The following is a 13192-nucleotide window of genomic DNA, read 5'->3' as shown; positions in this document are numbered from 1 at the left end:
CCACTCGCCACTTCTCTTCGTTTGATGTGTTATTTAGCAACTGCTTCATCTCACTAACAAGAGTCTCGCTTGTGAGTGTACGATATCCAGTGAGGCGAGGCTGAATACGCACAAAAAGAGCAGAGATTACATCATTAAGACAGCTGGGACCTGCGAAGGATATACGTGACCTGTGTCAGCGATGGTTTCTCGACTGATGAGTCGACTCCGCTGGAAGCAAATATATATAAACCGATTGACTGGCCGCGCAGCCAGAATCGCTTGAATTCTGCACGAATGGGCACGAGGGAGGAGATCGTTGAGACTGAAGTACTGTGAACGACGCTGAACAGATATGACAGCAGACTTGCTTGAGACTTGCAAAGAGAAACTCAGATGATCTGATGTATGCGGGAGCAATTGCATAAAGCTAAATAAGGTTCCGAGTCAATGTTAATATTACGCGTGACGCGACGCGTTGCAAGACGTCGTTTACTTCTTTCTTGTGACAACCATTATCAGCTCTAACATGTCTCTAATGTATGGGAAAGAAAAGGACGCGGAACATGAATTGAGTGAGTCTCCAATGCCTCATCGACAGAAAGAATTTTAACTCTGACCTGGAAACCAGCATCTGACCCTGGTTTCGTTGCTTTCTTTTCTAAACTCCCGAAGAAATCTCCTGAAACTGGAACGGTCCGCCTCTTCGATCGCACAGACTACTACTCTGTACACGGGCAAGATGCTCACTACGTCGCAACGCACGTCTTTCGTACCAACTCCGTCCTCAAGTACCTAGGTGCTGGAGGCAAGGCTGGTGGTCTTCCGAGCGTCACGCTCAGCCATACCCTGGCTCACTCTTTTTTGCGGGATGCCCTCACATCTAAACAGCTGCGCGTCGAGATTTGGGTGCCCGCACCAGGCCAGGGAAGGAAAGCTTCCAAATTTGTGTTGGAGAAAGAAGTAAGGAAGCAACGTCTTGTCTTTGTGGGCATGATTTAATCATTCGCAAGGCATCTCCTGGAAATCTGCAAGCCGTTGAAGATCTTCTCTTTGTCAGCTGCGACGTTACCTCGGCACCAATCGTTTTGGCTGTCAAAATGTCGTCATCTTCAGGGACAAGCAAAGCTAAGACCAGGGCAGTTGGCATTGCATTCGCGGACACCAGTGTGAGGGAGTTCGGAGTTGCCGATTTCGTCGACAATGATCTATTCTCGAACCTTGAGGTGGGTTGCTCACTTGCAGACCGTCATTGCCATCTCCTCATACTGGAGTAGTCTCTTGTGATACAACTTTCAGTCAAAGAAGCCATTATTCCCACCGGAACAGTATCTGGAACAACGGACCGTGACCTTGATTTGAGCAAGCTAAAAGCCGTGTTCGAGAGGTGTGGCGTTGTTGTGACCGAACGTAAACCAAGTAAGCCAACCTCTATGCGGTCTCTCAAGCCAACTAATTCCAGACTATTAGGCGAGTTCACTGCGAAAAATGTGGCAGATGACGTCCAAAAACTAACGGTTGATCCTGAAACAAATTCAGATTTTGCTCCGATTCGTGGGTTTTTATATTTGAACTGCATCAACAACATTCACAATATGGTTTTAGCTGAGCTCTCTCTTCCTTCAGCCCCGTCTGCTCTTTCTGCCTTAATCAGTTATCTTTCTCTTCTTTCTGATCCTTCCAATCATGGGGCATACAAGTTACGAACACACGATTTGGCACGATATATGCGCTTGGATGCTAGTGCATTGCGTGCGCTGAATCTGATTGATGCCCCTGGGAGTGCTGTAAGTCATTCGAGATGTAGTTCACACTGATGTCTGACCTGCGAACGGTCACCCTGTAGGGAAGTATCAATAAGAACGCAACTCTCCTTGGTCTGCTGAATAAATGCAAAACTTCTCAAGGAACTAGGCTTCTTGGAACTTGGCTTAAGCAACCCTTGATAAATCTACACGAAATACGTACGCTCGTTTTCTTTTTCCACTTGACGTAATAAAAACCTTGGCCGCGCAGGTAAACGGCAAGACCTCGTGGAAACATTTGTGGATGACGCATCTTCTCGGAGAACCCTGCAGGTCAGTACAATACCATTCGCCAAGGGCATCATTTATTTTCGTTTCACAGGATGACTACTTGAAGCTGATGCCTGACCTCCATCGGCTAAGCAAGCGATTCAAGAAATCTATCGCATCACTTGAAGATGTTGTTCGGGCCTATCAAGTGGTCCTCAAGGTACTTTGGTTCGATTCTCAGCTATCAGCAATGCTTACTTGACCCGGCTAGCTGCCTGGTTTGCTTGCGGCTCTCGAAGGTGTCCAGTACGAACATGAGGAGCACAAGGAGCTTATCGATGAAATTTATATCAAGCCATTCGAGGTGCGCACGACGTGGTTTCGTCGGGTTATGTGCTTTTCCCTCGCTTTCTAACACACGCTGTTACCAGACTGTCAATAATAACCTCGTTAAATATGGGGAGATGGTCGAGTCAACGCTAGATCTCGAAGAACTCGAAAATCACAATTATGCCATCAAACCTGACTATGATGAGCGTCTGCAGGCTCTGGCAGATAAACTTGTGGAGGTATATCATTGTAACTATCCGAATATTAGCGAACCGGCTGACATTTCCTTAGATCCGAGATGGTCTTGATGCCGAACATCGTGCAACCGGCAAGGATCTTGATCTCGATCTTGACAAGAAACTGCACCTTGAAAACTCTCAGAATTACGGGTACTGCTTCAGGTTGACGAAAAATGTACGCTTGCCGTCCTGCGAGATGTCATGAGCTCACGTACCTATCAGGACGCAAAAGCCATTGTCCGGAATAATAAGTATATTGAACTCGGGACTGTCAAGAGCGGAGTCTACTTCACAACCAAGAAACTGAAAGTGCATTCCACGGACCATCAAGAGACTACGCATGAGTATCAGCGGACGCAGAGCGGGCTGGTGAAGGAAGTTGTCAGTATTGCATGTGAGATATTCCTTTCACTGCTACCTCGCCATTCACAGATACCCTTTCCTTCGTGTAGCAACATATACGCCCGTACTAGAGAATCTTGACCACATCATTGCGCACCTAGATGTGATCCTCAGGTGAGTCCACTCACTGGAGCCTGCGCATGTGGTAACGATCATTCAGTTTCGCTCATGTTTCCGTAAACGCTCCTGAACCATACATGAAACCAAAAGTTCTGGAGAAAGGCAAGTCTTAGAGAAAATGCTTGATGCAGGAGTTGATTAATGTATTATTAGGTACCAGCGGCTTGATATTACGCGATGCACGGCACCCTTGCCTCGAAGTTCAGGATGACATCAGTTTCATTCCCAACGATGTGGAGATGGTGAAAGGTAAGATTAACCACGCTATCACCATTACATAACTCATGTGCCGTCTTGTAGGAGAGGGCGAATTCCAAATCATCAGTAGGTTCTGCTATTGTGCCGTTTTAGCAGAACTAACCTACCGAAAGCTGGTCCAAACATGGGCGGAAAGAGCACGTATATTCGTCAGGTACGTCACTTATGTCATTGTTCATGAACACCACCATTCTCAACTTAACTCACAGGTTGGAGTCATTGCCCTCATGGCACAGACCGGGTGTTTCGTTCCTTGCTCGGAGGCAACCCTGCCGATTTTCGATTCCGTGCTTTGTCGAGTGGGTGCAGGTGACAGCCAATTGAAGGGCGTCTCGACTTTCATGGCTGAGATGCTTGAGACTGCGTCGATCCTCCGAGTAAGTGCGCATCTACGTGACTCTTTCTTTAGTCTGATTTCCATTTACTTTTCAGTCTGCTACGCAAGATTCTCTCATTATCATTGACGAGCTCGGCCGTGGTATGTTTTCTGTTAGACTGTGGATCCATGTGAATATTAACTGATCTCCAGGAACGTCAACGTACGACGGGTTCGGCCTTGCATGGTCCATATCCGAGTAAGCGAACTCGTTTTATCACCTGCAATAGTACCTGATGGCACCCGAGGCATATCGCATCCCACATCCGCGCTTTCTGCTTGTTTGCTACTCACTTTCACGAGTTGACTGCCCTTGACCAGCAGCTTTCTCACGTGAAAAATCTCCATGTTGTAGCTCATGTGAACCAAGAAGATGCGTCTGCGCCGCGCGAAAGGGATATCACACTCTTGTACAAGGTCGAACCAGGTGTGTTTGATTGTCCCCGATCGTATATATCTTTCTCTGAGACTTTTAAATGAAGGCGTCTCAGACCAAAGCTTCGGTATCCACGTTGCGCAACTGGCCAACTTCCCTGAAAATGTGGTCAAAGTCAGTGCTGGATCGAACTTTTCTATATTGTTCACTGACCGTGTGTTAGCTTGCAAAACGGAAAGCTGACGAACTAGAAGATTTTGCAACTGGTGATTGTCGACCAGTCTCTTTGTCAGGAATCTGTCACGCTGACTTTGGCTGAGCAGAGCAACAGGCAGAACCCGAGCATTCGGATGAAGTCACCGAGGAGGGCATCCAAGTCATCGAAGATTTACTGAAAAAGTGGGCCTCCGAGTCTTCAGCTGACGATGAAGACGCCATGATGGACGATGTGTCGCATGAGGCTCAGCTTGCTAATTTGCGGCAATGTGTCGAAGAGTTCAGACCACGCATTGAACAAAATGCATGGGTACAATCTCTACTCACGGCTTTCTGATTTCTCGCCGTTTTCTACTCCTTGCTATTATCGCTATTATTGCTGTCTACTGCCGTGCACAATCATACTGCTCTGGATCATTGTCACTAGTGTCTAGAAGTCACAAATTCGTCTGCCCGCTGCCTTTCATGTTATCCGCTGCCTCTCCCTTTGCCCATATCTGCGGGCCGTCAGACTCCCACTCTACAGCTGCCGAGTGGTGCGTATGACGTCCACCGGTTAGCGCTGAAATACTGTACCTAGATTTTACTCAAACGGCCATTTCCTCGATGTCTTCCTCAGCGTCAAAGGTTCGTCTGCCTGCCACATGCCATCTATCTTCTATCCCGCCCGGCGCGACAACGCGGCTGATGCCTTCTGATCACGGTTCTTATTTCTCACTGTCTCGATCACTAGAGTCTTCACTTGAAACGCTTATATATTGGTCCCCGCCTTTCTCCTGGCCCGGCACCTTCACGCTGTCTGATGCTATGGATCATGGATCATGATGGCTGGGATGATGTCAGATGATGGACAAACCGTTGACAAGCTTGGCCCCCGTAAGTATGGAATGAGCATGCCCATGGACCTTCATCAAATGAAAATTAATTTCCGGCTTTGGACTCGATTGATCAAGCGCCAGTGCACTCAATGTGGACTTTACGGTATGCTTACGCTGAATCACGAGTCGCGACAGGGTCTGGGGGTCTGCCAACTTGAAGTACACAGCCAAATGCTCACTGGGCCAACTGCCGCCTGACAATGCCCTTCTCGCATGTCACTGGAACATGTTGAATCCACGCGTCTTGGCTAATTTTACATCTGGCGTCTGGATATATCGACTCCTGGTCTGACACCTCGAAACCCCCGAAAACGCAAGTCAAAACCTTTTGTTTTCTTGTCTCAAGTCGTGTCATCTTTGCAATGTCGCATACTGTAAGTGTTTGTCTATGCCTCAGTATGATGTTAACTCGAAATCAGGTGGCCATCGCACGAGGACCTGCTCGTCCCAACGATACAGAAGCTTCACATCGCACAGACACGTGCAATGTTATCATTTTCGGAGAAGCCGGATCTGGCAAAAGTTCGTTGGTCAATTTGATCGCTAGGACGGACATGGCTGTGGTATCCCCCGATGCTATAGGATGTACAACTGAAACCAAAGCGCACGAGGTTTTGCTTCAGAATGAGACGTTGAAGGTAAAGCTTTTCGACACACCCGGTCGGTCCAGTTAGCCGCTCTTCGTGGTTATCACTGAATGAAATGGCAGGTCTTGACGAATGCCCTCAAGGTGCAGTCCCCGACAAGGAAGCTCGAAGAATTCTGAAGAACCTTATTGGAACTCTGACGGGGCAAGGCGACATTCATCTCATCATGTACTGTGTGCGGGGGAATAAAGCGATTGACATACTCCGCCGGAACTACGAGTTCATCCGCTCCCAAGTCAAGAGGAAAGTTCCAATTGTACTCGTCGTCACATGTTTGGAATTCCAGAAACCAGACATGGAAACGTGGTGGAGGGATAACGAACAAACCATATCAAACATCGGGATGATGTTTGCTGGCCATGCATGTATCACCGCGGATACAATATAAAAATCTGAAGTCATCAAGGAGCGCTGCGACCAGTCATCTGACACTGTCTGCAAGCTCATCGAGCAGTGCCGCTTGTCAAATGATACAGGGGTTCACGCTGAGCCGTTACGAGGTACTATTCAGAACGTCCCTTCTGAAATGACTGCAAGGTACGTAGAATCCAGACAGGATCTTTGTGCCATATTTTTTCAACATCAATAAGTAGGAGCAAGCATACGAATATCGTCCTTTTTGGGCAGGCAGGGGCAGGCAAAAGCTCACTCGTCAACCTCATGGCGGGACAGGATCTAGCAAGCACATCCAATGACACGACAATCAGCACGATGCACTGGAAATCATATCCCGTCGAATTTGATGGCGAGTCTTATAAGGTGTTCGATACCGTTGGACTCGAGGAACCCCAGCTGGGAATCCCACAATTCCTCGATGCTGTCAAGAATGCCTATAAGCTCATCCAGGATTTGGAGAGACAAGGGGGCATTGATCTGCTTCTGCTTTGCATGCGCGCAGGCAGACTCACTTCCACGCTTCAAAGCAATTACCGGCTCTTTCACGAATTTCTCTGTGACAAGAAGGTTCCCACCGTTGTAGTGATCACGTACCTCGAAAATGAGGTCGAAGACATGGATGACTGGTGGAAGAGAAACGAAGAACTTTTCCATGACCAGGAGGTCTATGTCGATGGTCATGTGTGCATCACCGCCATCGAAGGTAATTCTCCACACCGGCATGAAGAATCGCGCACCACGATCCGCAACATTCTCAAGGAGTTCGCTGCTGACGGACAGAAGCAAGCATGGATAGGAGGAGAAAACCTGTTCGTGTCGTTCATGCGTAAGCTGAAGGGGCTCCTTGTTGGGAATGTGAATGTAAAGAAGGACATGGTCTCTCGCCTTACCAAGCGTTGCGGTATGTCTCGGGATGTCGCAAAAAGGTTGGCTGATCGGATCAAGAAAGACTGGTGACTTCCCGTGTTCGATAGCTCGCAATTCGTCGGCTGTTGAGTTTTAATGATGTCATGATCCATATTCTACTTGAATTCTAACCACCCTGCTCACAAACTTGGTTCTGTCCACGCTTAGGGAGAAGTTTATCCGTCACAACAAACTCACCACATTTCTGTCATCACTAATCACCCCCTGCCCAGTTTTGCTCCACCATCATGATGTTGCGCAATCTGATTCACGGCGAGCGAGTCATCTATTTGCAATGGAGCTCCTTGCGTGCTCCGTCGAAGCTTTGTCTTCAATTGAGATGTGCCTAAGCTGGAAGTACATTAAAAATACGTTGAACGACTAGCTCATGAGCGACACATTCAAGTTTGAGCTCTATCCCTCCATTTGGGTTTGCTTTATCAAGGGAGACATCTCGAGAAACATGCTGTCTCGCCACATACTACAGTCACTTACCCTTGATAAAAACAGACAGCTGAGGTTGACAATCCTGTGTTCCAAACAGGCCAGCTGACGTCGGCCCATCAATGTATTGTTATGTTGAATACAGGTGGGCCGACCTCAAGTGATTTTCTGATATAAACAGTGGGCCCATGGTATGTGGTGTAGCAGATAAGTGTAGACTTTTGTATTGATTTTTGTAGATAGTGTATGGCAGATAGGTTATGAAGTATACACCTGATAACAACAGGTGGGCCGACCCTGATTGTGTATCTGATAGCAACAGATGGGCCGGTCGAAGTGTGTATGTGATATGAACAGTGGGCCCATAGTATGTTGTGTAGTAGATAAGTTTAGACTTTGTATTGAATTTTGTAGATAGTGTATGGTAGATAGGCTATGGAGTATACACCTGATAACAACAGGTGGGCCGACCTCGAGTGTGTATCTGATAGCAACAGATGGGCCGGTCGAATGGTGTATGTGATATGAACAGTCGGCCCATGGTGTGTTGTGTAGTAAATAAGTGGACTTTTCTATTGACTTTTGCCGGTAGTGTAAAAATTATGTACCTGATATGTGCAGATGGGCCGAGGGGTGTAGATCTTGCACAGAACACCTCGGTCAAAAGACACCCGGTCAAAAGACATGGTCAAAAGATGTTCGGTCACAAGATACTTGGTAAAAAGATACTCGGTCACATCAAGAATATGGAGGTCGGTCAATGGATTTGTATTGATTGTCTAGCTTCCACAACATGGAAATACCACCTCGGTGAAAAGACAATCGGGGAAATACACTCGGTCAAGATGCAATCGGTAAAATATTCATGTTGAGGTAGTTTCGTTGGCCGGCCTGCCGGAAATACTTTCCACGGCCACGTCGGTCAACACAGTCGGTCAACACAGTCGGTCAACAGACTCGGTAAGATACTATGAATAAGGAATTGTCAGGATAATATGTAGGTAGCCAGATTGGGGTGTAATATAAACAAGTGACAAAATTGTGCAGGTATACCTTTTTGTCACCAAGCATAAATCGGCAAATGCTCATTAGATAAGATGAATTAAAGCATGTGAATGTAAACTGACATGGCGTCATTCGCCAGTTCATGCTTAAAGTCTCAGTTTCAAACCAAGGAAGTCCACACACAATCGAATTATTTGTTCAGTACAAGTCCGTGATATACAGGCACATTGGCCAACCGACACATGGTATTTGATCAAAGTACGTGGTATAAAGGTACAATCGCCGACCGACGCATGATATATGGTTCAACTATGTAATGTAATACAGAGTCAAGGGATGGAGGTGGCTGAAGAAGCAGGCAATGGGACGGCAGAATGAGATGCAACTACTGCAGGGGCCGATGAAGGATTGGCGACTGCCGAGACCGAGGACACAACTTACTGCAGGGGCCGATGAAGGACCGGCAGGCTGCCGAGACCGAGGACAGCTTGTCCAGATCTGAAGGTGGAGCCCACTGTGTCATGCCGACCGAAAGGGCGAGACACCGAGGGTTCACCGGCTGCGGCTGCAACAGGGATGGGTGCGACTGAAGGATCAAACACGCTGTTCAAGAACAACCGGCCAAATGCTGTCACTGTGGGATGTTCGGCCTGGCTGATGGTCGGTGCTGGGAAGGAGGGATTGGCAGCGACTTGTGTCTGCCGAAACATCTCAAGCATGTCAGCGAGGCCATGAACAGCATTGAGGGCCTGATTGACATCAATGTGCAGGGTGAAGAATTCGGCACGCATGGAGGAGATAAGGGTGCGATACTCCCGCTGCATGGTGTTCATCCTACCTAGAACATTCCGGTCGGCGAGTTCCATGGCAGCAACCCGAGCAGTCAGTTGCAGGACGCTATCATGGATGGAGGCCAAAGGGATGGAAGTGATGGGGGCTGCAGGAGTGGGTGGGGGAATGGGGTAGCCAGCGGAGTTGGGTTCCTCCCAATGATCGGCCAGAAAGTCAGCCACAGATGCAAGGGCCACAGGTTGGTCAATTTCGATGTCATCGACGCCCACCATCTCGGTATCGACGTCGGTGGGCGTCTCGACGTTAGCACCTGTCACAGCTTCTAACATCGGTCAAATAATGATATGATGAATTGAATGAAAACTTACTTGTATCCTTGACCGGTTCCTCTTCTTCAGACTCCACAATTGGAGTTGCTTCTTCAGACTCCACAATTCGGAGCTGCTGCACGTGCACGGGATGCTGCTCTCGTTCTCCTCGACGGTCCTCTTTGACTTGGACCTTGAACGTGCGAACCGGGGCATCCCGAGCTGCGGCAGGACCGCCGACCTTGACTTTGACCAGGTGGTCGCACCTCACCTTCATTGAGTGGCAGGTGCCGCAGGACTTGATGGGCCTGCCCCCTCATGCCTAGAACGACAAGACAGCGCTTGTCCATCGCAACACATCTGCCGCAGGGTGGATCGTTCTAGTAAATGGTAAGTAACTTTGAATAGTTGAAGAAAATGACAACTCACCGATTCGGCATCGGCATCGGCATCGGCATCGGCGTCGGCGTCGGCATTGTCATTGTCATTGTCATCGGTATTGACGACCGAGCGCCCTCTAACAGGCTCGGACATTTCCCTGCCCTTTCCCTTTCCGGCTGTGCGACCGATGCTGTTGTCTGCAGGGGTCTGAAAATCATTGAGGAATGAATATTGAGGGAGGGAGGCAAATCTCACCTGCTTAACCGCTTTAGGGACACGCTAGAGGGGTGGGTCGGCATTCATGTCAAGTGCGAGATGACCGCGATACATACCTTAGACTTCAGCGGAGCCGATGGTGCAGGTTGAGCGATGTCGGATGTCTGAGAATAGGTCAATTTGTGCACAAGGTGGAAAGAGGAAAGAAAGGAACTTACCTTTTTGACAACAATGGATGGTAAGGGCTCTCGGTCTTCATCCTCGGTGTCGGTGAGGAGAGCCTTGGACAAGGGCCGGTCAGTCTTGCGCTTTTTGGACGCCTGCCGAGGTTCCGGGCTGTCCTCTCTAGATCGCCGATTTCCTGCGAGAAGGCTGTTTGCCTTTGTTGGCAGGCTGTTTCCCTTTGTCAGCAGGCTGTTTGCCTTTGTCGGTGGGCTGAGGAGGGGGTGGAGGGAGGGTTGCGATTGGGGGGACCGATGCTGTCTTGGGCGGAGGAGCTGGGACGATTGGAGATGGCAGTGCAGGTCCAGCATTTGATTCTTGAACTGGGGAAAAGGTTAAGTCCCACCATTGATGAAAAGACGACCGACTTACCAAAACCAACGGTCTTCGGGAAGAATGGATGGGACTCCATGCGAGGATCTTCATCCTTAACTCGGTCCCAGTCGGGAGCGAGAATGTTCATTCATGGTCGATCTGACCTCGGCTGCCACAGAGAGCAGCAATGGAGGAACGACCGAGGCATTCCTGCCATGCTTCTTAAGAGCATCAGACTGAAAAGGGTCAGTAGTGTCAATATGAATATGAGTAAGTAGAAGAAAAGAGAACATACCACCAGTCGGGCTATGTCATGAGCCTGGTCAACAGAAACTCGGCCATCCAATTGCCATCTTTTGATTCGGCGGAGTGCGGTGCGCAATGCTTCATCGGCGAGTACCAAAGCCTTGTTGGAATCAGTTGACAGAAGACATGATGATGTAATGATTTAGAGTAACAGAAAACAAGGTGAATGTGGGAAAACGAAGAACAGGATTGTTGGATGAGTGTTGACCTAGTTATATAGGGAACTGACTATGTGTGGATGTGGATGTGGATGTGGATTGGTGAATTTCAAAATTTGCGATTCCGCCGGTTATGGCCGAGATGTGGCATTGTGAGACGCCGGTAATGGCCGAAGTGTCGCATCGGATGTCAAACTTTTACATTGTTTTCCAATTCGAAGCCGTCACATCAATTCACTGGGGACTGCCAGCAGGATGTCTTCCCACGAGAAGTCCAATTGACAAAGCTCGAAGAATACAGGACGAGCACATCAAAGCCGATCGGAATTACTTTGTCACGTGGGACAAGTGGGTGCCACCGAAGATGTGGCCTCCTCCATCCGCTCAAAAGGACTTGATTCATGCCGCTCTCCACCCAATAGCACTTTGCACAAGCTACCAACTACATCCCGCACCAGTATGAAAACCAAGACATCCAAGAAGACACGTGCGGAGATACTTGCCAGGACATATTTTGGAGATGAAAGTAAGTGTCCTGTTGAGTAAAACTCGGCTGATAATTGATCACCTATCAGCGTTTGACATGTGCTATGGCACCGAAGGTGATGCATCAATGACGGTGGACACACCGTCCTATACAGCATTGGCCGATGCACAGTACGGCAGACAAAGTAAGTGCATAATTACAGATGCAATTGCTGCGTGCTTATCCCTTGTCAGTATTTGAGATGTGCTTTGACCCCGAGGTTGAACCAGCACCTATCATTACTGCAGAGACATCTGTGCCACCAGCGTCGCCCCGATATGACCTATGCTGGGACGAGGCACCGATTGCCTCGGATGCCGACGTCAACCAAATCGTGGAGCTGGCGACATCTGCGCCACCAATGGCGTCCCAATACTATTTCTGTTGGGATGCTGCGCCGATTGCCTCGGATGCCGATGTCACACCTATCATGGAGCCGGTCAACACACCTGCAACAGAAGAGCGATATGATATGTGTTGGGATGACCAACCGCCGGCATCAACATTTTTCCACAATGGTGAGCCTCGGTCATCTAGGCTGCTGATACATACTGACAATCTTGCAGCTGATTGTGATATGTGCTGCGGCGATGAAGCATCCGGCAATGCCGATGAACCATCTGGCGATGCCGATGACCGAGGAAGTGGTCTGACCTTTGAAGAGATCGTCGACTCGGTCAATGCCAGTTATGATCAACTTCGGCTTGCATCGCCGGCCGCAACACCACCACCGAGATCCACCGGGCTTGCTTCGCCGGCCGCAACACCACCACAGAGGCCAACAACACCAAGTCAAATGTCTGACACTAGTGAGGAGGTTCTCAGCCGAGCCAATATGCGGTTACACAATATTGACACTTTCATGAGTAAGTTCAGTGTTCAACCGATCAGGAGTGTCATGAAATTAACCTTTACCGACAGACAATGACCCAGGAGAAGCATTTGCGGTGATTATAGATGCAAACCGTGGTTTGATCTCGGAGTACAGGGAAGCTCGGGACAGATTCATGGAGGCTGGCAAAGATGTTGCAAAGATCCAACATCTGATGAACTTACAGCGTCAGATAGATGATCCATTGCGTGTATTACTGAAGTCAATGAGGAAAATGGGCCGGGGCGATTCCCCGGTCCGGTAATGTAGAAGACTGCAACCATGTATATACAAAGTCCATTGAAAGCCAAGTACCTAATGTATATATGAAACCTATTGATGACCGACAACTACATGAAGTCATCATATCTCTTGGGCTTTTGCCGGCGCCTCACACCAAGTGAACTGTCAGCCTTGCTCCTAGTGCATCTTGCCGGCGCATCAGCGAGCGAAGGTGCTGTGGCTTTGGCCACCTTCTTTTTTCTCGGCGACGGATCCTGCACTGCTGGT

General features: G+C 48.7%; 5 protein-coding genes across 5 annotated transcripts; 4 read left to right on the top strand and 1 right to left on the bottom strand.

The window, feature by feature from the left end:
* Nucleotides 1–464: 464 nt before the first annotated feature.
* Nucleotides 465–4725, top strand: DEU56DRAFT_800410 (DNA mismatch repair protein). Its single transcript, XM_041353085.1, has 25 exons — nt 465–554; nt 611–942; nt 993–1205; nt 1257–1398; nt 1450–1533; nt 1585–1766; nt 1826–1943; nt 1996–2057; nt 2107–2214; nt 2266–2358; nt 2426–2563; nt 2616–2738; nt 2786–2957; nt 3016–3079; nt 3126–3187; nt 3239–3334; nt 3386–3409; nt 3457–3497; nt 3553–3720; nt 3776–3821; nt 3873–3918; nt 3968–4146; nt 4202–4269; nt 4319–4361; nt 4419–4725. Exons 1-25 carry the CDS (start codon nt 509–511, stop codon nt 4646–4648), a joined length of 2880 nt encoding a protein of 959 aa, XP_041209083.1. The 5' UTR covers nt 465–508; the 3' UTR covers nt 4649–4725.
* A 1032-nt stretch (nt 4726–5757) lies between these two features.
* DEU56DRAFT_800407 (uncharacterized protein) lies at nt 5758–6255 on the top strand. Its single transcript, XM_041353084.1, has 2 exons — nt 5758–5780; nt 5847–6255. Exon 2 carries the CDS (start codon nt 5892–5894, stop codon nt 6222–6224), a length of 333 nt encoding a protein of 110 aa, XP_041209082.1. The 5' UTR covers nt 5758–5780; nt 5847–5891; the 3' UTR covers nt 6225–6255.
* Nucleotides 6256–6511: 256 nt separating this feature from the next.
* On the top strand, nt 6512–7177 carry DEU56DRAFT_800405 (uncharacterized protein; the record flags this gene model as incomplete). The annotated part of the gene is made up of 1 exon (XM_041353083.1): nt 6512–7177. A coding segment is annotated over one exon (666 nt), but the record flags the coding sequence as incomplete, so codon positions are not given.
* A 1847-nt stretch (nt 7178–9024) lies between these two features.
* On the bottom strand, nt 9025–11255 carry DEU56DRAFT_755574 (uncharacterized protein; the record flags this gene model as incomplete). The annotated part of the gene is given in 10 exon segments (XM_041349927.1): nt 9025–9689; nt 9748–9933; nt 9959–10067; nt 10117–10275; nt 10324–10347; nt 10401–10448; nt 10503–10829; nt 10986–11057; nt 11117–11227; nt 11247–11255. 10 exon segments carry the CDS (start codon nt 11253–11255, stop codon nt 9025–9027), a joined length of 1710 nt encoding a protein of 569 aa, XP_041209080.1.
* Nucleotides 11256–11418: 163 nt separating this feature from the next.
* Nucleotides 11419–12947, top strand: DEU56DRAFT_755573 (uncharacterized protein; the record flags this gene model as incomplete). Its single annotated transcript, XM_041349926.1, has 6 exons — nt 11419–11633; nt 11708–11811; nt 11861–11956; nt 12006–12329; nt 12378–12677; nt 12733–12947. 6 exons carry the CDS (start codon nt 11419–11421, stop codon nt 12945–12947), a joined length of 1254 nt encoding a protein of 417 aa, XP_041209079.1.
* Nucleotides 12948–13192: the final 245 nt, after the last annotated feature.

Source organism: Suillus clintonianus, assembly GCF_016758775.1.
Source record: "Suillus clintonianus strain FC179 chromosome Unknown DEU56scaffold_30, whole genome shotgun sequence".
In the NCBI taxonomy this organism is placed as follows: Eukaryota; Fungi; Basidiomycota; class Agaricomycetes; order Boletales; family Suillaceae; genus Suillus; species Suillus clintonianus.
The sequence above is the reverse complement of the archived record's forward strand: the minus strand, read 5'-3'. Positions and strand labels throughout refer to the sequence as shown.

Coding starts and splice junctions, on each gene's coding strand:
- DEU56DRAFT_800407 (XM_041353084.1), top strand. CDS start 5,892: ATGGCAGGTCTTGACGAATGCCCTCAAGGTGCAGTCCCCGACAAGGAA.
- DEU56DRAFT_800410 (XM_041353085.1), top strand. CDS start 509: ATGTCTCTAATGTATGGGAAAGAAAAGGACGCGGAACATGAATTGA. Junction 3,188..3,238: donor ACCAAAAGTTCTGGAGAAAG/GCAAGTCTTAGA, acceptor ATGTATTATTAG/GTACCAGCGGCTTGATATTA. Junction 3,721..3,775: donor AGACTGCGTCGATCCTCCGA/GTAAGTGCGCAT, acceptor TTTACTTTTCAG/TCTGCTACGCAAGATTCTCT.